Below are 25977 nucleotides of genomic sequence, written 5' to 3' on the forward strand. Positions count from 1 at the left end.
TGAGTGTGTATCAGTTCTTCATGCGATCCTGATCCTGGTCCAGGCCACGACTCTGAACGTCGCCTTCAACTCTCACAACAAGTCTCTGCTCACCATCATGATGTCCAACAACGTGAGTCCACACACACACACACACACACACTGAGACACACACACACACACACACACACTGAGACACACACACACACACACACACACTGAGACACACACACACACACACACACACACTGAGACACACACACACTGAGACACACACACACACACACACACACACACTGAGACACACACACACACACACACACACACACACACACACACACACACACACACACACACACACACACACACACACACTGAGACACACACACACACACACACACACCCTCTGACCTCCCAGAGCAGTGATGGTAATGTGATGGTTGTGTTTCTCTGTAGTTTGTGGAGATCAAAGGAAGTGTGTTTAAGAAGTTTGAGAAGAACAACCTCTTTCAGATGTCTAACAGTGGTGAGTACAACGACCTCTGACCTTTAACCCCTGACGCCTTGGCTCCTCTCTCTGATCCCTTGGCTCGTCTTTCTGACCCCTTGGCTCGTCTCTCTGACCCCCTGACGTCTCTCTGACCCCTTGGCTCGTCTCTCTGACCCCCTGACGTCTCTCTGATCCCTTGGCTCGTCTCTCTGACCCCTTGGCTCGTCTCTCTGACCCCCTGACGTCTCTCTGACCCCTTGGCTCGTCTCTCTGACCCCTGACCTGTCTCTGACCCCTTGGCTCGTCTCTCTGACCCCTGACCTGTCTCTGACCCCTTGGCTCGTCTCTCTGATCCCTTGGCTCGTCTCTCTGACCCCCTGACGTCTCTCTGACCCCTTGGCTCGTCTCTCTGACCCCCTGACGTCTCTCTGACCCCTTGGCTCGTCTCTCTGACCCCTGACCTGTCTCTGACCCCTTGGCTCGTCTCTCTGACCCCTGACCTGTCTCTGACCCCTTGGCTCCTCTCTCTGACCCCATGGCTCGTCTCTCTGACCCCTTGGCTCGTCTCTCTGACCCCTTGGCTCGTCTCTCTGACCCCTTGGCTCGTCTCTCTGACCCCTGACCTGTCTCTGACCCCTTGGCTCGTCTCTCTGACCCCTTGGCTCGTCTCTCTGACCCCTTGGCTCGTCTCTCTGACCCCTGACCTGTCTCTGACCCCTTGGCTCGTCTCTCTGACCCCTTGGCTCGTCTCTCTGACCCCTTGGCTCGTCTCTCTGACCCCTGACCTTTCTCTGACCCCTTGGCTCGTCTCTCTGACCCCTGACCTGTCTCTGACCCCTTGGCTCGTCTCTCTGACCCCTTGGCTCGTCTCTCTGACCCCTTGGCTCGTCTCTCTGACCCCTGACCTTTCTCTGACCCCTTGGCTCGTCTCTCTGACCCCTGACCTGTCTCTGACCCCTTGGCTCGTCTCTCTGACCCCTTGGCTCGTCTCTCTGACCCCTTGGCTCGTCTCTCTGACCCCTGACCTGTCTCTGACCCCTTGGCTCGTCTCTCTAATCCTGGTGGTCATATTCTGCCATTAAAACATTTTATTCCCTCTGGGGTTGTTATTGAGGTAAATATAACAGTAATTCTGCTTTTCTCTCCCCTCCTCCCCCTCTCTCTCCCCCTCTCTCCCCTCCTCCCCCTCTCTCCCCCTCTCTCCCCTCCTCCCTCTCTCTCCCCTCCTCCCCCTCTCTCCCCTCCTCTCTCTCTCTCCCCTCCTCCTCCTCTCTCTCTCCCCTCCTCCTCCTCTCTCTCTCCCCTCCTCCCTCTCTCTCTCTCCCCTCCTCCCTCTCTCTCTCTCCCCTCCTCCCCTCTCTCCCTCCTCCCTCTCTCTCTCTCTCTCTCTCCCCTCCTCCTCCCCCTCTCTCCCCTCCTCTCTCTCTCTCTCTCTCTCCCCTCCTCCCCTCTATCCCCTCCTCCCTCTCTCTCCCCTCCTCCCTCTCTCTCCCCTCCTCCCCCTCTCTCCCCTCCTCCCCCTCTCTCCCCCTCTCTCTCTCTCTCTCTCTCTCTCTCTCTCTCTCTCTCGCTCTCTCTCTCCCCTCCTCCTCCCCTCTCTCCCCTCCTCCCCTCTCTCCCCTCCTCCCCTCTCTCCCCTCCTCTCTCGCTCTCTCTCTCTCCCCTCCTCCTCCCCTCTCTCCCCTCCTCCCCCTCTCTCCCGTCCTCCCGCTCTCTCCCCTCCTCTCTCTCTCTCTCTCTCCACTCCTCCCCTCTATCCCCTCCTCCCTCTCTCTCCCCTCCTCCCTCTCTCTCGCCTCCTCCCCCTCTCTCCCCTCCTCTCTCTCTCTCTCTCTCCCCTCCTCTCCTCTCTCCCCTCCTCCCCCTCTCTCCCCTCCTCCCCCTCTCTCCCCTCCTCTCTCTCTCCCCTCTCTCCCCTCCTCTCTCTCTCTCTCTCTCTACCCTCCTCCCCCTCTCTCCCCTCCTCCCCCTCTCTCCCCTCCTCTCTCTCTCCCCTCCTCCCCCTCTCTCCCCTCCTCTCTCTCTCTCTCTCTCTCCACTCCTCCCCTCTATCCCCTCCTCCCTCTCTCTCCCCTCCTCCCTCTCTCTCGCCTCCTCCCCCTCTCTCCCCTCCTCTCTCTCTCTCTCTCTCTCTCTCGCTCTCTCTCTCCCCTCCTCCTCCCCTCTCTTTCCTCCTCCCCTCTCTCCCCTCCTCTCTCTCTCCCCCTCTCTCCCCTCCTCCCCCTCTCTCCCCCTCTCTCCCCTCCTCCCTCTCTCTCCCCTCCTCCCCCTCTCTCCCCTCCTCTCTCGCTCTCTCTCTCTCTCTCTCCCCTCCTCCTCCCCTCTCTCCCCTCCTCCCCTCTCTCCCCTCCTCCCCCTCTCTCCCCTCCTCCCTCTCTCTCTCTCTCTCCCCTCCTCCCCCTCTCTCCCCTCTCCCCTCCTCCCCTCTCTCTCCCCAGATATAAAGGAGAGGTTCACTAACTATGTCCTGTTGCTCATTGTCTGTCTACGGAACATGGAGCAGTTCTCATGGAACCCTGGTAACCTGTCTGTCTGTCTGTCTGTCTGTCTGTCTGTCTGTCTGTCTGTCTGTCTGTCTGTCTGTCTGTCTGTCTGTCTGTCTGTCTCCAGCTATCTCTCCTGTCTGTCTGTCTGTCTGTCTGTCTGTCTGTCTGTCTGTCTGTCTGTCCGTCTGTCTGTCTGACCCCCCTTATCAAGGTCCTGTTGTTCTTTACAATGTAGAGCTGAGATGGTGATGTATTGGTAAGGTGGGCCAGGTAGCTAGCTGAGATGGTGATGTATTGGTAAGGTGGGCCAGGTGGCTAGCTGAGATGGTGATGTATTGGTAAGGTGGGCCAGGTGGCTAGCTGAGATGGTGATGTATTGGTAAGGTGGGCCAGGTGGCTAGCTGAGATGGTGATGTATTGGTAAGGTGGGCCAGGTGGCTAGCTGAGATGGTGATGTATTGGTAAGGTGGGCCAGGTGGATAGCTGAGATGGTGATGTATTGGTAAGGTGGGCCAGGTGGCTAGCTGAGATGGTGATGTATTGGTAAGGTGGGCCGGGTGGCTAGCTGAGATGGTGATGTATTGGTAAGGTGGGCCAGGTGGCTAGCTGAGATGGTGATGTATTGGTAAGGTGGGCCAGGTGGCTAGCTGAGATGGTGATGTATTGGTAAGGTGGGCCAGGTGGCTAGCTGAGATGGTGATGTATTGGTAAGGTGGGCCAGGTGGCTAGCTGAGATGGTGATGTATTGGTAAGGTGGGCCAGGTGGCTAGCTGAGATGGTGATGTATTGGTAAGGTGGGCCAGGTGGCTAGCTGAGATGGTGATGTATTGGTAAGGTGGGCCAGGTAGCTAGCTGAGATGGTGATGTATTGGTAAGGTGGGCCAGGTGGCTAGCTGAGATGGTGATGTATTGGTAAGGTGGGCCAGGTGGCTAGCTGAGATGGTGTTGTATTGGTAAGGTGGGCCAGGTGGCTAGCTGAGATGGTGATGTATTGGTAAGGTGGGCCAGGTAGCTAGCTGAGATGGTGATGTATTGGTAAGGTGGGCCAGGTGGCTAGCTGAGATGGTGATGTATTGGTAAGGTGGGCCAGGTAGCTAGCTGAGATGGTGATGTATTGGTAAGGTGGGCCAGGTAGCTAGCTGAGATGGTGATGTATTGGTAAGGCTAAAGGTGGGCCAGGTGGCTAGCTGAGATGGTGATGTATTGGTAAGGTGGGCCAGGTAGCTAGCTGAGATGGTGATGTATTGGTAAGGTGGGCCAGGTGCTAGCTGAGATGGTGATGTATTGGTAAGGTGGGCCAGGTGGCTAGCTGAGATGGTGATGTATTGGTAAGGTGGGCCAGGTGGCTAGCTGAGATGGTGATGTATTGGTAATGTGGGCCAGGTGTATAGCTGAGATGGTGATGTATTGGTAAGGTGGGCCAGGTGGACTAGCTGAGATGGTGATGTATTGGTAGGTAAGGTGGGCCAGGTGGCTAGCTGAGATGGTGATGTATTGGTAAGGCTAAAGGTGGGCCAGGTGGATAGCTGAGATGGTGATGTATTGGTAAGGTGGGCCAGGTGACTAGCTGAGATGGTGATGTATTGGTAAGGTGGGCCAGGTGGCTAGCTGAGATGGTGATGTATTGGTAAGGCTAAAGGTGGGCCAGGTGGCTAGCTGAGATGGTGATGTATTGGTAAGGTGGGCCAGGTGGCTAGCTGAGATGGTGATGTATTGGTAAGGTGGGCCATGTAGCTAGCTGAGATGGTGATGTATTGGTAAGGTGGGCCAGGTAGCTAGCTGAGATGGTGATGTATTGGTAAGGCTAAAGGTGGGCCAGGTGGCTAGCTGAGATGGTGATGTATTGGTAAGGTGGGCCAGGTGGCTAGCTGAGATGGTGATGTATTGGTAAGGCTAAAGGTGGGCCAGGTGACTAGCTGAGATGGTGATGTATTGGTAAGGTGGGCCAGGTGGCTAGCTGAGATGGTGATGTATTGGTAAGGTGGGCCAGGTGTCTAGCTGAGATGGTGATGTATTGGTAAGGTGGGCCAGGTGGCTAGCTGAGATGGTGATGTATTGGTAAGGTGGGCCAGGTGGCTAGCTGAGATGGTGATGTATTGGTAAGGTGGGCCAGGTAGCTAGCTGAGATGGTGATGTATTGGTAAGGCTAAAGGTGGGCCAGGTGGTTAGCTGAGATGGTGATGTATTGGTAAGGTGGGCCAGGTGGCTAGCTGAGATGGTGATGTATTGGTAAGGTGGGCCAGGTAGCTAGCTGAGATGGTGATGTATTGGTAAGGCTAAAGGTGGGCCAGGTGGCTAGCTGAGATGGTGATGTATTGGTAAGGTGGGCCAGGTGACTAGCTGAGATGGTGATGTATTGGTAAGGTGGGCCAGGTGGCTAGCTGAGATGGTGATGTATTGGTAAGGTGGGCCAGGTGGCTAGCTGAGATGGTGATGTATTGGTAAGGCTAAAGGTGGGCCAGGTGGCTAGCTGAGATGGTGATGTATTGGTAAGGTGGGCCAGGTGGCTAGCTGAGATGGTGATGTATTGGTAAGGTGGGCCAGGTAGCTAGCTGAGATGGTGATGTATTGGTAAGGTGGGCCAGGTAGCTAGCTGAGATGGTGATGTATTGGTAAGGCTAAAGGTGGGCCAGGTGGCTAGCTGAGATGGTGATGTATTGGTAAGGTGGGCCAGGTGGCTAGCTGAGATGGTGATGTATTGGTAAGGCTAAAGGTGGGCCAGGTGGCTAGCTGAGATGGTGATGTATTGGTAAGGTGGGCCAGGTGGCTAGCTGAGATGGTGATGTATTGGTAAGGTGGGCCAGGTGTCTAGCTGAGATGGTGATGTATTGGTAAGGTGGGCCAGGTGGCTAGCTGAGATGGTGATGTATTGGTAAGGTGGGCCAGGTGGCTAGCTGAGATGGTGATGTATTGGTAAGGTGGGCCAGGTAGCTAGCTGAGATGGTGATGTATTGGTAAGGCTAAAGGTGGGCCAGGTGGTTAGCTGAGATGGTGATGTATTGGTAAGGTGGGCCAGGTGGCTAGCTGAGATGGTGATGTATTGGTAAGGTGGGCCAGGTAGCTAGCTGAGATGGTGATGTATTGGTAAGGCTAAAGGTGGGCCAGGTGGCTAGCTGAGATGGTGATGTATTGGTAAGGTGGGCCAGGTGGCTAGCTGAGATGGTGATGTATTGGTAAGGTGGGCCAGGTGACTAGCTGAGATGGTGATGTATTGGTAAGGTGGGCCAGGTGGCTAGCTGAGATGGTGATGTATTGGTAAGGTGGGCCAGGTGGCTAGCTGAGATGGTGATGTATTGGTAAGGTGGGCCATGTAGCTAGCTGAGATGGTGATGTATTGGTAAGGTGGGCCAGGTAGCTAGCTGAGATGGTGATGTATTGGTAAGGTGGGCCAGGTAGCTAGCTGAGATGGTGATGTATTGGTAAGGTGGGCCAGGTAGCTAGCTGAGATGGTGATGTATTGGTAAGGTGGGCCAGGTGGCTAGCTGAGATGGTGATGTATTGGTAAGGTGGGCCAGGTGGCTAGCTGAGATGGTGATGTATTGGTAAGGCTAAAGGTGGGCCAGGTGGCTAGCTGAGATGGTGATGTATTGGTAAGGTGGGCCAGGTTGCTAGCTGAGATGGTGATGTATTGGTAAGGTGGGCCAGGTAACTAGCTGAGATGGTGATGTATTGGTAAGGTTAAAGGTGGGCCAGGTGGCTAGCTGAGATGGTGATGTATTGGTAAGGTGGGCCAGGTGGCTAGCTGAGATGGTGATGTATTGGTAAGGTGGGCCAGGTGACTAACTGAGATGGTGATGTATTGGTAAGGTGGGCCAGGTGGCTAGCTGAGATGGTGATGTATTGGTAAGGCTAAAGGTGGGCCAGGTAGCTAGCTGAGATGGTGATGTATTGGTAAGGTGGGCCAGGTGGCTAGCTGAGATGGTGATGTATTGGTAAGGTGGGCCAGGCGGCTAGCTGAGATGGTGATGTATTGGTAAGGTTAAAGGTGGGCCAGGTGGCTAGCTGAGATGGTGATGTATTGGTAAGGTGGGCCAGGTAGCTAGCTGAGATGGTGATGTATTGGTAAGGTGGGCCAGGTAGCTAGCTGAGATGGTGATGTATTGGTAAGGTGGGCCAGGTGGCTAGCTGAGATGGTGATGTATTGGTAAGGTGGGCCAGGTGGCTAGCTGAGATGGTGATGTATTGGTAAGGTGGGCCAGGTAGCTAGCTGAGATGGTGATGTATTGGTAAGGTGGGCCATGTAGCTAGCTGAGATGGTGATGTATTGGTAAGGTGGGCCAGGTGGCTAGCTGAGATGGTGATGTATTGGTAAGGTGGGCCAGGTGGCTAGCTGAGATGGTGATGTATTGGTAAGGTGGGCCAGGTGGCTAGCTGAGATGGTGATGTATTGGTAAGGTGGGCCAGGTAGCTAGCTGAGATAGTGATGTATTGGTAAGGCTAAAGGTGGGCCAGGTGGATAGCTGAGATGGTGATGTATTGGTAAGGTGGGCCAGGTGGCTAGCTGAGATGGTGATGTATTGGTAAGGCTAAAGGTGGGCCAGGTAGCTAGCTGAGATGGTGATGTATTGGTAAGGTGGGCCAGGTGGCTAGCTGAGATGGTGATGTATTGGTAAGGTGGGCCAGGTAGCTAGCTGAGATGGTGATGTAATGGTAAGGCTAAAGGTGGGCCAGGTAGCTAGCTGAGATGGTGATGTATTGGTAAGGTGGGCCAGGTAGCTAGCTGAGATGGTGATGTATTGGTAAGGTGGGCCAGGTGGCTAGCTGAGATGGTGATGTATTGGTAAGGTGGGCCAGGTGGCTAGCTGAGATGGTGATGTATTGGTAAGGCTAAAGGTGGGCCAGGTAGCTAGCTGAGATGGTGATGTATTGGTAAGGTGGGCCAGGTGGCTAGCTGAGATGGTGATGTATTGGTAAGGTGGGCCAGGTGGCTAGCTGAGATGGTGATGTATTGGTAAGGTGGGCCAGGTAGCTAGCTGAGATGGTGATGTATTGGTAAGGTGGGCCAGGTGGCTAGCTGAGATGGTGATGTATTGGTAAGGTGGGCCAGGTGGCTAGCTGAGATGGTGATGTATTGGTAAGGTGGGCCAGGTGGCTAGCTGAGATGGTGATGTATTGGTAAGGTGGGCCAGGTAGCTAGCTGAGATGGTGATGTATTGGTAAGGTGGGCCAGGTGGCTAGCTGAGATGGTGATGTATTGGTAAGGTGGGCCAGGTAGCTAGCTGAGATGGTGATGTATTGGTAAGGTGGGCCAGGTAGCTAGCTGAGATGGTGATGTATTGGTAAGGCTAAAGGTGGGCCAGGTGGCTAGCTGAGATGGTGATGTATTGGTAAGGTGGGCCAGGTAGCTAGCTGAGATGGTGATGTATTGGTAAGGTGGGCCAGGTGGCTAGCTGAGATGGTGATGTATTGGTAAGGTGGGCCAGGTGGCTAGCTGAGATGGTGATGTATTGGTAAGGTGGGCCAGGTGGCTAGCTGAGATGGTGATGTATTGGTAATGTGGGCCAGGTGGATAGCTGAGATGGTGATGTATTGGTAAGGTGGGCCAGGTGGACTAGCTGAGATGGTGATGTATTGGTAAGGTTAAAGGTGGGCCAGGTGACTAGCTGAGATGGTGATGTATTGGTAAGGTGGGCCAGGTGGCTAGCTGAGATGGTGATGTATTGGTAAGGTGGGCCAGGTGGCTAGCTGAGATGGTGATGTATTGGTAAGGTGGGCCAGGTAGCTAGCTGAGATGGTGATGTATTGGTAAGGCTAAAGGTGGGCCAGGTGGCTAGCTGAGATGGTGATGTATTGGTAAGGTGGGCCAGGTGACTAGCTGAGATGGTGATGTATTGGTAAGGTGGGCCAGGTGGCTAGCTGAGATGGTGATGTATTGGTAAGGCTAAAGGTGGGCCAGGTGGCTAGCTGAGATGGTGATGTATTGGTAAGGTGGGCCAGGTGGCTAGCTGAGATGGTGATGTATTGGTAAGGTGGGCCAGGTAGCTAGCTGAGATGGTGATGTATTGGTAAGGTGGGCCAGGTAGCTAGCTGAGATGGTGATGTATTGGTAAGGCTAAAGGTGGGCCAGGTGGCTAGCTGAGATGGTGATGTATTGGTAAGGTGGGCCAGGTGGCTAGCTGAGATGGTGATGTATTGGTAAGGCTAAAGGTGGGCCAGGTGACTAGCTGAGATGGTGATGTATTGGTAAGGTGGGCCAGGTGGCTAGCTGAGATGGTGATGTATTGGTAAGGTGGGCCAGGTGGCTAGCTGAGATGGTGATGTATTGGTAAGGTGGGCCAGGTGGCTAGCTGAGATGGTGATGTATTGGTAAGGTGGGCCAGGTGGCTAGCTGAGATGGTGATGTATTGGTAAGGTGGGCCAGGTAGCTAGCTGAGATGGTGATGTATTGGTAAGGCTAAAGGTGGGCCAGGTGGCTAGCTGAGATGGTGATGTATTGGTAAGGTGGGCCAGGTGGCTAGCTGAGATGGTGATGTATTGGTAAGGTGGGCCAGGTAGCTAGCTGAGATGGTGATGTATTGGTAAGGCTAAAGGTGGGCCAGGTGGCTAGCTGAGATGGTGATGTATTGGTAAGGTGGGCCAGGTGACTAGCTGAGATGGTGATGTATTGGTAAGGTGGGCCAGGTGGCTAGCTGAGATGGTGATGTATTGGTAAGGTGGGCCAGGTGGCTAGCTGAGATGGTGATGTATTGGTAAGGTGGGCCAGGTGGCTAGCTGAGATGGTGATGTATTGGTAAGGTGGGCCAGGTAGCTAGCTGAGATGGTGATGTATTGGTAAGGTGGGCCAGGTAGCTAGCTGAGATGGTGATGTATTGGTAAGGTGGGCCAGGTAGCTAGCTGAGATGGTGATGTATTGGTAAGGTGGGCCAGGTAGCTAGCTGAGATGGTGATGTATTGGTAAGGTGGGCCATGTAGCTAGCTGAGATGGTGATGTATTGGTAAGGTGGGCCAGGTGGCTAGCTGAGATGGTGATGTATTGGTAAGGTGGGCCAGGTGGCTAGCTGAGATGGTGATGTATTGGTAAGGTGGGCCAGGTGGCTAGCTGAGATGGTGATGTATTGGTAAGGTGGGCCAGGTGGCTAGCTGAGATGGTGATGTATTGGTAAGGCTAAAGGTGGGCCAGGTGGCTAGCTGAGATGGTGATGTATTGGTAAGGTGGGCCAGGTGGATAGCTGAGATGGTGATGTATTGGTAAGGCTAAAGGTGGGCCAGGTGGTTAGCTGAGATGGTGATGTATTGGTAAGGTGGGCCAGGTGGCTAGCTGAGATGGTGATGTATTGGTAAGGTGGGCCAGGTAGCTAACTGAGATGGTGATGTATTGGTAAGGTTAAAGGTGGGCCAGGTGGCTAGCTGAGATGGTGATGTATTGGTAAGGCTAAAGGTGGGCCAGGTGGCTAGCTGAGATGGTGATGTATTGGTAAGGTGGGCCAGGTGACTAGCTGAGATGGTGATGTATTGGTAAGGCTAAAGGTGGGCCAGGTAGATAGCTGAGATGGTAATGTATTGGTAAGGTGGGCCAGGTGGCTAGCTGAGATGGTAATGTATTGGTAAGGTGGGCCAGGTGGCTAGCTGAGATGGTGATGTATTGGTAAGGCTAAAGGTGGGCCAGGTGGCTAGCTGAGATGGTGATGTATTGGTAAGGTGGGCCAGGTTGCTAGCTGAGATGGTGATGTATTGGTAAGGTGGGCCAGGTAACTAGCTGAGATGGTGATGTAATGGTAAGGTTAAAGGTGGGCCAGGTAGCTAGCTGAGATGGTGATGTATTGGTAAGGCTAAAGGTGGGCCAGGTAGCTAGCTGAGATGGTGATGTATTGGTAAGGTGGGCCAGGTGGCTAGCTGAGATGGTGATGTATTGGTAAGGTGGGCCAGGTGGCTAGCTGAGATGGTGATGTATTGGTAAGGTTAAAGGTGGGCCAGGTGGCTAGCTGAGATGGTGATGTATTGGTAAGGTGGGCCAGGTAGCTAGCTGAGATGGTGATGTATTGGTAAGGTGGGCCAGGTAGCTAGCTGAGATGGTGATGTATTGGTAAGGTGGGCCAGGTGGCTAGCTGAGATGGTGATGTATTGGTAAGGTGGGCCAGGTGGCTAGCTGAGATGGTGATGTATTGGTAAGGTGGGCCAGGTAGCTAGCTGAGATGGTGATGTATTGGTAAGGTGGGCCAGGTAGCTAGCTGAGATGGTGATGTATTGGTAAGGTGGGCCAGGTGGCTAGCTGAGATGGTGATGTATTGGTAAGGTGGGCCAGGTGGCTAGCTGAGATGGTGATGTATTGGTAAGGTGGGCCAGGTGGCTAGCTGAGATGGTGATGTATTGGTAAGGTGGGCCAGGTATATAGCTGAGATGGTGATGTATTGGTAAGGCTAAAGGTGGGCCAGGTGGCTAGCTGAGATGGTGATGTATTGGTAAGGTGGGCCAGGTGGATAGCTGAGATGGTGATGTATTGGTAAGGCTAAAGGTGGGCCAGGTAGTTAGCTGAGATGGTGATGTATTGGTAAGGTGGGCCAGGTGGCTAGCTGAGATGGTGATGTATTGGTAAGTTGGGCCAGGTAGCTAACTGAGATGGTGATGTATTGGTAAGGTTAAAGGTGGGCCAGGTAGCTAGCTGAGATAGTGATGTATTGGTAAGGCTAAAGGTGGGCCAGGTGGGTAGCTGAGATGGTGATGTATTGGTAAGGTGGGCCAGGTGACTAGCTGAGATGGTGATGTATTGGTAAGGCTAAAGGTGGGCCAGGCGGCTAGCTGAGATGGTGATGTATTGGTAAGGTGGGCCAGGTGGCTAGCTGAGATGGTGATGTATTGGTAAGGTGGGCCAGGTAGCTAGCTGAGATGGTGATGTAATGGTAAGGCTAAAGGTGGGCCAGGTAGCTAGCTGAGATGGTGATGTATTGGTAAGGTGGGCCAGGTAGCTAGCTGAGATGGTGATGTATTGGTAAGGTGGGCCAGGTGGCTAGCTGAGATGGTGATGTATTGGTAAGGTGGGCCAGGTGGCTAGCTGAGATGGTGATGTATTGGTAAGGCTAAAGGTGGGCCAGGTAGCTAGCTGAGATGGTGATGTATTGGTAAGGTGGGCCAGGTGGCTAGCTGAGATGGTGATGTATTGGTAAGGTGGGCCAGGTGGCTAGCTGAGATGGTGATGTATTGGTAAGGTGGGCCAGGTAGCTAGCTGAGATGGTGATGTATTGGTAAGGTGGGCCAGGTGGCTAGCTGAGATGGTGATGTATTGGTAAGGTGGGCCAGGTGGCTAGCTGAGATGGTGATGTATTGGTAAGGTGGGCCAGGTGGCTAGCTGAGATGGTGATGTATTGGTAAGGTTAAAGGTGGGCCAGGTAGCTAGCTGAGATGGTGATGTATTGGTAAGGCTAAAGGTGGGCCAGGTAGCTAGCTGAGATGGTGATGTATTGGTAAGGTTAAGGTGGGCCAGGTGGCTAGCTGAGATGGTGATGTATTGGTAAGGTGGGCAAGGTGGCTAGCTGAGATGGTGATGTATTGGTAAGGTGGGCCAGGTGAATAGCTGAGATGGTGATGTATTGGTAAGGCTAAGGTGGGCCAGGTAGCTAGCTGAGATGGTGATGTATTGGTAAGGTGGGCCAGGTGGCTAGCTGAGATGGTGATGTATTGGTAAGGTGGGCCAGGTGGCTAGCTGAGATGGTGATGTATTGGTAAGGTTAAAGGTGGGCCAGGTGGCTAGCTGAGATGGTGATGTATTGGTAAGGCTAAAGGTGGGCCAGGTGGCTAGCTGAGATGGTGATGTATTGGTAAGGTGGGCCAGGTAGCTAGCTGAGATGGTGATGTATTGGTAAGGCTAAAGGTGGGCCAGGTGGCTAGCTGAGATGGTGATGTATTGGTAAGGTGGGCCAGGTGGCTAGCTGAGATGGTGATGTATTGGTAAGGTGGGCCAGGTGGCTAGCTGAGATGGTGATGTATTGGTAAGGCTAAAGGTGGGCCAGGTGGCTAGCTGAGATGGTGATGTATTGGTAAGGTGGGCCAGGTGGCTAGCTGAGATGGTGATGTATTGGTAAGGTGGGCCAGGTAGCTAGCTGAGATGGTGATGTAATGGTAAGGTGGGCCAGGTATATAGCTGAGATGGTGATGTATTGGTAAGGCTAAAGGTGGGCCAGGTGGCTAGCTGAGATGGTGATGTATTGGTAAGGTGGGCCAGGTGGCTAGCTGAGATGGTGATGTATTGGTAAGGCTAAAGGTGGGCCAGGTAGTTAGCTGAGATGGTGATGTATTGGTAAGGTGGGCCAGGTGGCTAGCTGAGATGGTGATGTATTGGTAAGTTGGGCCAGGTAGCTAGCTGAGATGGTGATGTATTGGTAAGGTTAAAGGTGGGCCAGGTAGCTAGCTGAGATTGTGATGTATTGGTAAGGCTAAAGGTGGGCCAGGTGGATAGCTGAGATGGTGATGTATTGGTAAGGTGGGCCAGGTGACTAGCTGAGATGGTGATGTATTGGTAAGGCTAAAGGTGGGCCAGGCGGCTAGCTGAGATGGTGATGTATTGGTAAGGTGGGCCAGGTGGCTAGCTGAGATGGTGATGTATTGGTAAGGTGGGCCAGGTAGCTAGCTGAGATGGTGATGTATTGGTAAGGCTAAAGGTGGGCCAGGTAGCTAGCTGAGATGGTGATGTATTGGTAAGGTGGGCCAGGTAGCTAGCTGAGATGGTGATGTATTGGTAAGGTGGGCCAGGTGGCTAGCTGAGATGGTGATGTATTGGTAAGGTGGGCCAGGTGGCTAGCTGAGATGGTGATGTATTGGTAAGGCTAAAGGTGGGCCAGGTAGCTAGCTGAGATGGTGATGTATTGGTAAGGTGGGCCAGGTGGCTAGCTGAGATGGTGATGTATTGGTAAGGTGGGCCAGGTGGCTAGCTGAGATGGTGATGTATTGGTAAGGTGGGCCAGGTGGCTAGCTGAGATGGTGATGTATTGGTAAGTAAAGGTGGGCCAGGTGGCTAGCTGAGATGGTGATGTATTGGTAAGGTGGGCCAGGTGGCTAGCTGAGATGGTGATGTATTGGTAAGGTGGGCCAGGTAGCTAGCTGAGATGGTGATGTATTGGTAAGGTGGGCCAGGTAGCTAGCTGAGATGGTGATGTATTGGTAAGGCTAAAGGTGGGCCAGGTGGCTAGCTGAGATGGTGATGTATTGGTAAGGTGGGCCAGGTGGCTAGCTGAGATGGTGATGTATTGGTAAGGCTAAAGGTGGGCCAGGTGACTAGCTGAGATGGTGATGTATTGGTAAGGTGGGCCAGGTGACTAGCTGAGATGGTGATGTATTGGTAAGGTGGGCCAGGTGTCTAGCTGAGATGGTGATGTATTGGTAAGGTGGGCCAGGTGGCTAGCTGAGATGGTGATGTATTGGTAAGGTGGGCCAGGTGGCTAGCTGAGATGGTGATGTATTGGTAAGGTGGGCCAGGTAGCTAGCTGAGATGGTGATGTATTGGTAAGGCTAAAGGTGGGCCAGGTGGTTAGCTGAGATGGTGATGTATTGGTAAGGTGGGCCAGGTGGCTAGCTGAGATGGTGATGTATTGGTAAGGTGGGCCAGGTAGCTAGCTGAGATGGTGATGTATTGGTAAGGCTAAAGGTGGGCCAGGTGGCTAGCTGAGATGGTGATGTATTGGTAAGGTGGGCCAGGTGACTAGCTGAGATGGTGATGTATTGGTAAGGTGGGCCAGGTGACTAGCTGAGATGGTGATGTATTGGTAAGGTGGGCCAGGTGGCTAGCTGAGATGGTGATGTATTGGTAAGGTGGGCCAGGTGGCTAGCTGAGATGGTGATGTATTGGTAAGGTGGGCCAGGTAGCTAGCTGAGATGGTGATGTATTGGTAAGGTGGGCCAGGTAGCTAGCTGAGATGGTGATGTATTGGTAAGGTGGGCCAGGTAGCTAGCTGAGATGGTGATGTATTGGTAAGGTGGGCCAGGTAGCTAGCTGAGATGGTGATGTATTGGTAAGGTGGACCATGTAGCTAGCTGAGATGGTGATGTATTGGTAAGGTGGGCCGGGTGGCTAGCTGAGATGGTGATGTATTGGTAAGGTGGGCCAGGTGGCTAGCTGAGATGGTGATGTATTGGTAAGGTGGGCCAGGTGGCTAGCTGAGATGGTGATGTATTGGTAAGGTGGGCCAGGTGGATAGCTGAGATGGTGATGTATTGGTAAGGCTAAAGGTGGGCCAGGTGGCTAGCTGAGATGGTGATGTATTGGTAAGGTGGGCCAGGTGGATAGCTGAGATGGTGATGTATTGGTAAGGCTAAAGGTGGGCCAGGTGGCTAGCTGAGATGGTGATGTATTGGTAAGGTGGGCCAGGTGGATAGCTGAGATGGTGATGTATTGGTAAAGGTGGGCCAGGTGGCTAGCTGAGATGGTGATGTATTGGTAAGGTGGGCCAGGTGGCTAGCTGAGATGGTGATGTATTGGTAAGTTGGGCCAGGTAGCTAACTGAGATGGTGATGTATTGGTAAGGTTAAAGGTGGGCCAGGTAGCTAGCTGAGATAGTGATGTATTGGTAAGGCTAAAGGTGGGCCAGGTGGATAGCTGAGATGGTGATGTATTGGTAAGGTGGGCCAGGTGACTAGCTGAGATGGTGATGTATTGGTAAGGCTAAAGGTGGGCCAGGCGGCTAGCTGAGATGGTGATGTATTGGTAAGGTGGGCCAGGTGGCTAGCTGAGATGGTGATGTATTGGTAAGGTGGGCCAGGTAGCTAGCTGAGATGGTGATGTATTGGTAAGGCTAAAGGTGGGCCAGGTAGCTAGCTGAGATGGTGATGTATTGGTAAGGTGGGCCAGGTAGCTAGCTGAGATGGTGATGTATTGGTAAGGTGGGCCAGGTGACTAGCTGAGATGGTGATGTATTGGTAAGGTGGGCCAGGTGGCTAGCTGAGATGGTGATGTATTGGTAAGGCTAAAGGTGGGCCAGGTAGCTAGCTGAGATGGTGATGTATTGGTAAGGTGGGCCAGGTGGCTAGCTGAGATGGTGATGTATTGGTAAGGTGGGCCAGGTGGCTAGCTGAGATGGTGATGTATTGGTAAGGTGGGCCAGGTGGCTAGCTGAGATGGTGATGTATTGGTAAGGCTAAAGGTGGGCCAGGTGGCTAGCTGAGATGGTGATGTATTGGTAAGGTGGGCCAGGTGGCTAGCTGAGATGGTGATGTATTGGTAAGGTGGGCCAGGTAGCTAGCTGAGATGGTGATGTATTGGTAAGGTGGGCCAGGTAGCTAGCTGAGATGGTGATGTATTGGTAAGGCTAAAGGTGGGCCAGGTGGCTAGCTGAGATGGTGATGTATTGGTAAGGTGGGCCAGGTGGCTAGCTGAGATGGTGATGTATTGGTAAGGCTAAAGGTGGGCCAGGTGACTAGCTGAGATGGTGATGTATTGGTAAGGTGGGCCAGGTGGCTAGCTGAGATGGTGATGTATTGGTAAGGTGGGCCAGGTGGCTAGCTGAGATGGTGATGTATTGGTAAGGTGGGCCAGGTGGCTAGCTGAGATGGTGATGTATTGGTAAGGTGGGCCAGGTGGCTAGCTGAGATGGTGATGTATTGGTAAGGTGGGCCAGGTGGCTAGCTGAGATGGTGATGTATTGGTAAGGTAAAGGTGGGCCAGGTGGTTAGCTGAGATGGTGATGTATTGGTAAGGTGGGCCAGGTGGCTAGCTGAGATGGTGATGTATTGGTAAGGTGGGCCAGGTAGCTAGCTGAGATGGTGATGTATTGGTAAGGCTAAAGGTGGGCCAGGTGGCTAGCTGAGATGGTGATGTATTGGTAAGGTGGGCCAGGTGGATAGCTGAGATGGTGATGTATTGGTAAGGCTAAAGGTGGGCCAGGTAGCTAGCTGAGATGGTGATGTATTGGTAAGGTGGGCCAGGTGGCTAGCTGAGATGGTGATGTATTGGTAAGTTGGGCCAGGTAGCTAACTGAGATGGTGATGTATTGGTAAGGTTAAAGGTGGGCCAGGTAGCTAGCTGAGATAGTGATGTATTGGTAAGGCTAAAGGTGGGCCAGGTGGGTAGCTGAGATGGTGATGTATTGGTAAGGTGGGCCAGGTGACTAGCTGAGATGGTGATGTATTGGTAAGGCTAAAGGTGGGCCAGGCGGCTAGCTGAGATGGTGATGTATTGGTAAGGTGGGCCAGGTGGCTAGCTGAGATGGTGATGTATTGGTAAGGTGGGCCAGGTAGCTAGCTGAGATGGTGATGTAATGGTAAGGCTAAAGGTGGGCCAGGTAGCTAGCTGAGATGGTGATGTATTGGTAAGGTGGGCCAGGTAGCTAGCTGAGATGGTGATGTATTGGTAAGGTGGGCCAGGTGGCTAGCTGAGATGGTGATGTATTGGTAAGGTGGGCCAGGTGGCTAGCTGAGATGGTGATGTATTGGTAAGGCTAAAGGTGGGCCAGGTAGCTAGCTGAGATGGTGATGTATTGGTAAGGTGGGCCAGGTGGCTAGCTGAGATGGTGATGTATTGGTAAGGTGGGCCAGGTGGCTAGCTGAGATGGTGATGTATTGGTAAGGTGGGCCAGGTAGCTAGCTGAGATGGTGATGTATTGGTAAGGTGGGCCAGGTGGCTAGCTGAGATGGTGATGTATTGGTAAGGTGGGCCAGGTGGCTAGCTGAGATGGTGATGTATTGGTAAGGTGGGCCAGGTCGCTAGCTGAGATGGTGATGTAATGGTAAGGTTAAAGGTGGGCCAGGTAGCTAGCTGAGATGGTGATGTATTGGTAAGGCTAAAGGTGGGCCAGGTGGCTAGCTGAGATGGTGATGTATTGGTAAGGTTAAAGGTGGGCCAGGTGGCTAGCTGAGATGGTGATGTATTGGTAAGGTGGGCAAGGTGGCTAGCTGAGATGGTGATGTATTGGTAAGGTGGGCCAGGTGAATAGCTGAGATGGTGATGTATTGGTAAGGCTAAAGGTGGGCCAGGTAGCTAGCTGAGATGGTGATGTATTGGTAAGGTGGGCCAGGTGGCTAGCTGAGATGGTGATGTATTGGTAAGGTGGGCCAGGTGGCTAGCTGAGATGGTGATGTATTGGTAAGGTTAAAGGTGGGCCAGGTGGCTAGCTGAGATGGTGATGTATTGGTAAGGCAAGGTGGGCCAGGTGGCTAGCTGAGATGGTGATGTATTGGTAAGGTGGGCCAGGTAGCTAGCTGAGATGGTGATGTATTGGTAAGGCTAAAGGTGGGCCAGGTGGCTAGCTGAGATGGTGATGTATTGGTAAGGTGGGCCAGGTGGCTAGCTGAGATGGTGATGTATTGGTAAGGTGGGCCAGGTGGCTAGCTGAGATGGTGATGTATTGGTAAGGCTAAAGGTGGGCCAGGTGGCTAGCTGAGATGGTGATGTATTGGTAAGGTGGGCCAGGTGGCTAGCTGAGATGGTGATGTATTGGTAAGGTGGGCCAGGTAACTAGCTGAGATGGTGATGTATTGGTAAGGTGGGCCAGGTATATAGCTGAGATGGTGATGTATTGGTAAGGCTAAAGGTGGGCCAGGTGGCTAGCTGAGATGGTGATGTATTGGTAAGGTGGGCCAGGTGGATAGCTGAGATGGTGATGTATTGGTAAGGCTAAAGGTGGGCCAGGTAGTTAGCTGAGATGGTGATGTATTGGTAAGGTGGGCCAGGTGGCTAGCTGAGATGGTGATGTATTGGTAAGTTGGGCCAGGTAGCTAGCTGAGATGGTGATGTATTGGTAAGGTTAAAGGTGGGCCAGGTAGCTAGCTGAGATGGTGATGTATTGGTAAGGCTAAAGGTGGGCCAGGTGGATAGCTGAGATGGTGATGTATTGGTAAGGTGGGCCAGGTGACTAGCTGAGATGGTGATGTATTGGTAAGGCTAAAGGTGGGCCAGGTGGCTAGCTGAGATGGTGATGTATTGGTAAGGTGGGCCAGGTGGCTAGCTGAGATGGTGATGTATTGGTAAGGTGGGCCAGGTAGCTAGCTGAGATGGTGATGTAATGGTAAGGCTAAAGGTGGGCCAGGTAGCTAGCTGAGATGGTGATGTATTGGTAAGGTGGGCCAGGTAGCTAGCTGAGATGGTGATGTATTGGTAAGGTGGGCCAGGTGGCTAGCTGAGATGGTGATGTATTGGTAAGGTGGGCCAGGTGGCTAGCTGAGATGGTGATGTATTGGTAAGGCTAAAGGTGGGCCAGGTGGCTAGCTGAGATGGTGATGTATTGGTAAGGTGGGCCAGGTGGCTAGCTGAGATGGTGATGTATTGGTAAGGTGGGCCAGGTGGCTAGCTGAGATGGTGATGTATTGGTAAGGTGGGCCAGGTGGCTAGCTGAGATGGTGATGTATTGGTAAGGCTAAAGGTGGGCCAGGTGGCTAGCTGAGATGGTGATGTATTGGTAAGGTGGGCCAGGTGGCTAGCTGAGATGGTGATGTATTGGTAAGGTGGGCCAGGTAGCTAGCTGAGATGGTGATGTATTGGTAAGGTGGGCCAGGTAGCTAGCTGAGATGGTGATGTATTGGTAAGGCTAAAGGTGGGCCAGGTGGCTAGCTGAGATGGTGATGTATTGGTAAGGTGGGCCAGGTGGCTAGCTGAGATGGTGATGTATTGGTAAGGCTAAAGGTGGGCCAGGTGGCTAGCTGAGATGGTGATGTATTGGTAAGGTGGGCCAGGTGGCTAGCTGAGATGGTGATGTATTGGTAAGGTGGGCCAGGTGGCTAGCTGAGATGGTGATGTATTGGTAAGGTGGGCCAGGTGGCTAGCTGAGATGGTGATGTATTGGTAAGGTGGGCCAGGTGGCTAGCTGAGATGGTGATGTATTGGTAAGGTGGGCCAGGTAGCTAGCTGAGATGGTGATGTATTGGTAAGGCTAAAGGTGGGCCAGGTGGCTAGCTGAGATGGTGATGTATTGGTAAGGTGGGCCAGGTGGCTAGCTGAGATGGTGATGTATTGGTAAGGTGGGCCAGGTAGCTAGCTGAGATGGTGATGTATTGGTAAGGCTAAAGGTGGGCCAGGTGGCTAGCTGAGATGGTGATGTATTGGTAAGGTGGGCCAGGTGGCTAGCTGAGATGGTGATGTATTGGTAAGGTGGGCCAGGTGACTAGCTGAGATGGTGATGTATTGGTAAGGTGGGCCAGGTGGCTAGCTGAGATGGTGATGTATTGGTAAGGTGGGCCAGGTGGCTAGCTGAGATGGTGATGTATTGGTAAGGTGGGCCAGGTAGCTAGCTGAGATGGTGATGTATTGGTAAGGTGGGCCAGGTAGCTAGCTGAGATGGTGATGTATTGGTAAGGTGGGCCAGGTAGCTAGCTGAGATGGTGATGTATTGGTAAGGTGGGCCAGGTGGCTAGCTGAGATGGTGATGTATTGGTAAGGTGGACCAGGTAGCTAGCTGAGATGGTGATGTATTGGTAAGGTGGGCCGGGTGGCTAGCTGAGATGGTGATGTATTGGTAAGGTGGGCCAGGTGGCTAGCTGAGATGGTGATGTATTGGTAAGGTGGGCCAGGTGGCTAGCTGAGATGGTGATGTATTGGTAAGGTGGGCCAGGTGGCTAGCTGAGATGGTGATGTATTGGTAAGGCTAAAGGTGGGCCAGGTGGCTAGCTGAGATGGTGATGTATTGGTAAGGTGGGCCAGGTGGATAGCTGAGATGGTGATGTATTGGTAAGGCTAAAGGTGGGCCAGGTGGTTAGCTGAGATGGTGATGTATTGGTAAGGTGGGCCAGGTGGCTAGCTGAGATGGTGATGTATTGGTAAGGCTAAAGGTGGGCCAGGTAGCTAGCTGAGATGGTGATGTATTGGTAAGGTGGGCCAGGTGGCTAGCTGAGATGGTGATGTATTGGTAAGGTGGGCCAGGTAGCTAGCTGAGATGGTGATGTATTGGTAAGGTTAAAGGTGGGCCAGGTAGCTAGCTGAGATGGTGATGTATTGGTAAGGCTAAAGGTGGGCCAGGTGGATAGCTGAGATGGTGATGTATTGGTAAGGTGGGCCAGGTGACTAGCTGAGATGGTGATGTATTGGTAAGGCTAAAGGTGGGCCAGGCGGCTAGCTGAGATGGTGATGTATTGGTAAGGTGGGCCAGGTGGCTAGCTGAGATGGTGATGTATTGGTAAGGTGGGCCAGGTAGCTAGCTGAGATGGTGATGTAATGGTAAGGCTAAAGGTGGGCCAGGTGGCTAGCTGAGATGGTGATGTATTGGTAAGGTGGGCCAGGTAGCTAGCTGAGATGGTGATGTATTGGTAAGGTGGGCCAGGTGGCTAGCTGAGATGGTGATGTATTGGTAAGGTGGGCCAGGTGGCTAGCTGAGATGGTGATGTATTGGTAAGGCTAAAGGTGGGCCAGGTAGCTAGCTGAGATGGTGATGTATTGGTAAGGTGGGCCAGGTGGCTAGCTGAGATGGTGATGTATTGGTAAGGTGGGCCAGGTGGCTAGCTGAGATGGTGATGTATTGGTAAGGTGGGCCAGGTGGCTAGCTGAGATGGTGATGTATTGGTAAGGCTAAAGGTGGGCCAGGTGGCTAGCTGAGATGGTGATGTATTGGTAAGGTGGGCCAGGTGGCTAGCTGAGATGGTGATGTATTGGTAAGGTGGGCCATGTAGCTAGCTGAGATGGTGATGTATTGGTAAGGTGGGCCAGGTAGCTAGCTGAGATGGTGATGTATTGGTAAGGCTAAAGGTGGGCCAGGTGGCTAGCTGAGATGGTGATGTATTGGTAAGGTGGGCCAGGTGGCTAGCTGAGATGGTGATGTATTGGTAAGGCTAAAGGTGGGCCAGGTGACTAGCTGAGATGGTGATGTATTGGTAAGGTGGGCCAGGTGACTAGCTGAGATGGTGATGTATTGGTAAGGTGGGCCAGGTGTCTAGCTGAGATGGTGATGTATTGGTAAGGTGGGCCAGGTGGCTAGCTGAGATGGTGATGTATTGGTAAGGTGGGCCAGGTGGCTAGCTGAGATGGTGATGTATTGGTAAGGTGGGCCAGGTAGCTAGCTGAGATGGTGATGTATTGGTAAGGCTAAAGGTGGGCCAGGTGGCTAGCTGAGATGGTGATGTATTGGTAAGGTGGGCCAGGTGGCTAGCTGAGATGGTGATGTATTGGTAAGGTGGGCCAGGTAGCTAGCTGAGATGGTGATGTATTGGTAAGGCTAAAGGTGGGCCAGGTGGCTAGCTGAGATGGTGATGTATTGGTAAGGTGGGCCAGGTGACTAGCTGAGATGGTGATGTATTGGTAAGGTGGGCCAGGTGGCTAGCTGAGATGGTGATGTATTGGTAAGGTGGGCCAGGTGGCTAGCTGAGATGGTGATGTATTGGTAAGGTGGGCCAGGTGGCTAGCTGAGATGGTGATGTATTGGTAAGGTGGGCCATGTAGCTAGCTGAGATGGTGATGTATTGGTAAGGTGGGCCAGGTAGCTAGCTGAGATGGTGATGTATTGGTAAGGTGGGCCAGGTAGCTAGCTGAGATGGTGATGTATTGGTAAGGTGGGCCAGGTAGCTAGCTGAGATGGTGATGTATTGGTAAGGTGGACCATGTAGCTAGCTGAGATGGTGATGTATTGGTAAGGTGGGCCGGGTGGCTAGCTGAGATGGTGATGTATTGGTAAGGTGGGCCAGGTGGCTAGCTGAGATGGTGATGTATTGGTAAGGTGGGCCAGGTGGCTAGCTGAGATGGTGATGTATTGGTAAGGTGGGCCAGGTGGATAGCTGAGATGGTGATGTATTGGTAAGGCTAAAGGTGGGCCAGGTGGCTAGCTGAGATGGTGATGTATTGGTAAGGTGGGCCAGGTGGATAGCTGAGATGGTGATGTATTGGTAAGGCTAAAGGTGGGCCAGGTGGTTAGCTGAGATGGTGATGTATTGGTAAGGTGGGCCAGGTGGCTAGCTGAGATGGTGATGTATTGGTAAGGTGGGCCAGGTAGCTAACTGAGATGGTGATGTATTGGTAAGGTTAAAGGTGGGCCAGGTGGCTAGCTGAGATGGTGATGTATTGGTAAGGCTAAAGGTGGGCCAGGTGGATAGCTGAGATGGTGATGTATTGGTAAGGTGGGCCAGGTGACTAGCTGAGATGGTGATGTATTGGTAAGGCTAAAGGTGGGCCAGGTAGATAGCTGAGATGGTAATGTATTGGTAAGGTGGGCCAGGTGGCTAGCTGAGATGGTAATGTATTGGTAAGGTGGGCCAGGTGGCTAGCTGAGATGGTGATGTATTGGTAAGGCTAAAGGTGGGCCAGGTGGCTAGCTGAGATGGTGATGTATTGGTAAGGTGGGCCAGGTTGCTAGCTGAGATGGTGATGTATTGGTAAGGTGGGCCAGGTAACTAGCTGAGATGGTGATGTAATGGTAAGGTTAAAGGTGGGCCAGGTAGCTAGCTGAGATGGTGATGTATTGGTAAGGCTAAATGTGGGCCAGGTAGCTAGCTGAGATGGTGATGTATTGGTAAGGTTAAAGGTGGGCCAGGTGGCTAGCTGAGATGGTGATGTATTGGTAAGGTGGGCCAGTTGGCTAGCTGAGATGGTGATGTATTGGTAAGGTGGGCCAGGTGACTAACTGAGATGGTGATGTATTGGTAAGGTGGGCCAGGTGGCTAGCTGAGATGGTGATGTATTGGTAAGGCTAAAGGTGGGCCAGGTAGCTAGCTGAGATGGTGATGTATTGGTAAGGTGGGCCAGGTGGCTAGCTGAGATGGTGATGTATTGGTAAGGTGGGCCAGGCGGCTAGCTGAGATGGTGATGTATTGGTAAGGTTAAAGGTGTGCCAGGTGGCTAGCTGAGATGGTGATGTATTGGTAAGGTGGGCCAGGTAGCTAGCTGAGATGGTGATGTATTGGTAAGGTGGGCCAGGTAGCTACCTGAGATGGTGATGTATTGGTAAGGTGGGCCAGGTGGCTAGCTGAGATGGTGATGTATTGGTAAGGTGGGCCAGGTGGCTAGCTGAGATGGTGATGTATTGGTAAGGTGGGCCAGGTAGCTAGCTGAGATGGTGATGTATTGGTAAGGTGGGCCATGTAGCTAGCTGAGATGGTGATGTATTGGTAAGGTGGGCCAGGTGGCTAGCTGAGATGGTGATGTATTGGTAAGGTGGGCCAGGTGGCTAGCTGAGATGGTGATGTATTGGTAAGGTGGGCCAGGTGGCTAGCTGAGATGGTGATGTATTGGTAAGGTGGGCCAGGTATATAGCTGAGATGGTGATGTATTGGTAAGGCTAAAGGTGGGCCAGGTGGCTAGCTGAGATGGTGATGTATTGGTAAGGTGGGCCAGGTGGATAGCTGAGATGGTGATGTATTGGTAAGGCTAAAGGTGGGCCAGGTAGTTAGCTGAGATGGTGATGTATTGGTAAGGTGGGCCAGGTGGCTAGCTGAGATGGTGATGTATTGGTAAGTTGGGCCAGGTAGCTAACTGAGATGGTGATGTATTGGTAAGGTTAAAGGTGGGCCAGGTAGCTAGCTGAGATAGTGATGTATTGGTAAGGCTAAAGGTGGGCCAGGTGGATAGCTGAGATGGTGATGTATTGGTAAGGTGGGCCAGGTGACTAGCTGAGATGGTGATGTATTGGTAAGGCTAAAGGTGGGCCAGGCGGCTAGCTGAGATGGTGATGTATTGGTAAGGTGGGCCAGGTGGCTAGCTGAGATGGTGATGTATTGGTAAGGTGGGCCAGGTAGCTAGCTGAGATGGTGATGTAATGGTAAGGCTAAAGGTGGGCCAGGTAGCTAGCTGAGATGGTGATGTATTGGTAAGGTGGGCCAGGTAGCTAGCTGAGATGGTGATGTATTGGTAAGGTGGGCCAGGTGGCTAGCTGAGATGGTGATGTATTGGTAAGGTGGGCCAGGTGGCTAGCTGAGATGGTGATGTATTGGTAAGGCTAAAGGTGGGCCAGGTAGCTAGCTGAGATGGTGATGTATTGGTAAGGTGGGCCAGGTGGCTAGCTGAGATGGTGATGTATTGGTAAGGTGGGCCAGGTGGCTAGCTGAGATGGTGATGTATTGGTAAGGTGGGCCAGGTAGCTAGCTGAGATGGTGATGTATTGGTAAGGTGGGCCAGGTGGCTAGCTGAGATGGTGATGTATTGGTAAGGTGGGCCAGGTGGCTAGCTGAGATGGTGATGTATTGGTAAGGTGGGCCAGGTGGCTAGCTGAGATGGTGATGTAATGGTAAGGTTAAAGGTGGGCCAGGTAGCTAGCTGAGATGGTGATGTATTGGTAAGGCTAAAGGTGGGCCAGGTAGCTAGCTGAGATGGTGATGTATTGGTAAGGTTAAAGGTGGGCCAGGTGGCTAGCTGAGATGGTGATGTATTGGTAAGGTGGGCCAGGTGGCTAGCTGAGATGGTGATGTATTGGTAAGGTGGGCCAGGTAGCTAGCTGAGATGGTGATGTATTGGTAAGGTGGGCCAGGTGGCTAGCTGAGATGGTGATGTATTGGTAAGGTGGGCCAGGTGGCTAGCTGAGATGGTGATGTATTGGTAAGGTGGGCCAGGTGGCTAGCTGAGATGGTGATGTAATGGTAAGGTTAAAGGTGGGCCAGGTAGCTAGCTGAGATGGTGATGTATTGGTAAGGCTAAAGGTGGGCCAGGTAGCTAGCTGAGATGGTGATGTATTGGTAAGGTTAAAGGTGGGCCAGGTGGCTAGCTGAGATGGTGATGTATTGGTAAGGTGGGCAAGGTGGCTAGCTGAGATGGTGATGTATTGGTAAGGTGGGCCAGGTGAATAGCTGAGATGGTGATGTATTGGTAAGGCTAAAGGTGGGCCAGGTAGCTAGCTGAGATGGTGATGTATTGGTAAGGTGGGCCAGGTGGCTAGCTGAGATGGTGATGTATTGGTAAGGTGGGCCAGGTGGCTAACTGAGATGGTGATGTATTGGTAAGGTTAAAGGTGGGCCAGGTGGCTAGCTGAGATGGTGATGTATTGGTAAGGCTAAAGGTGGGCCAGGTGGCTAGCTGAGATGGTGATGTATTGGTAAGGTGGGCCAGGTAGCTAGCTGAGATGGTGATGTATTGGTAAGGCTAAAGGTGGGCCAGGTGGCTAGCTGAGATGGTGATGTATTGGTAAGGTGGGCCAGGTGGCTAGCTGAGATGGTAATGTATTGGTAAGGTGGGCCAGGTGGCTAGCTGAGATGGTGATG

At 52.7% G+C, this 25977-nt stretch overlaps 1 protein-coding gene across 1 annotated transcript in view; it reads left to right on the forward strand.

Moving 5' to 3' along the window:
• LOC123732097 (transmembrane anterior posterior transformation protein 1 homolog) overlaps nt 1-25977 on the forward strand; it is a 57555-nt gene that overhangs the window by 19180 nt on the left and 12398 nt on the right. Inside the window, exons 6-8 of the mRNA XM_045711439.1 lie at nt 15-112; nt 436-505; nt 2908-2988. Coding sequence (XP_045567395.1) covers nt 15-112; nt 436-505; nt 2908-2988 — 249 coding nt within the window. The remainder of the gene's footprint in view (nt 1-14; nt 113-435; nt 506-2907; nt 2989-25977) is intronic.

The sequence above is a fragment of the Salmo salar genome, unplaced genomic scaffold (genome assembly GCF_905237065.1).
Source record: "Salmo salar unplaced genomic scaffold, Ssal_v3.1, whole genome shotgun sequence".
NCBI lineage: Eukaryota > Metazoa > Chordata > Actinopteri > Salmoniformes > Salmonidae > Salmo > Salmo salar.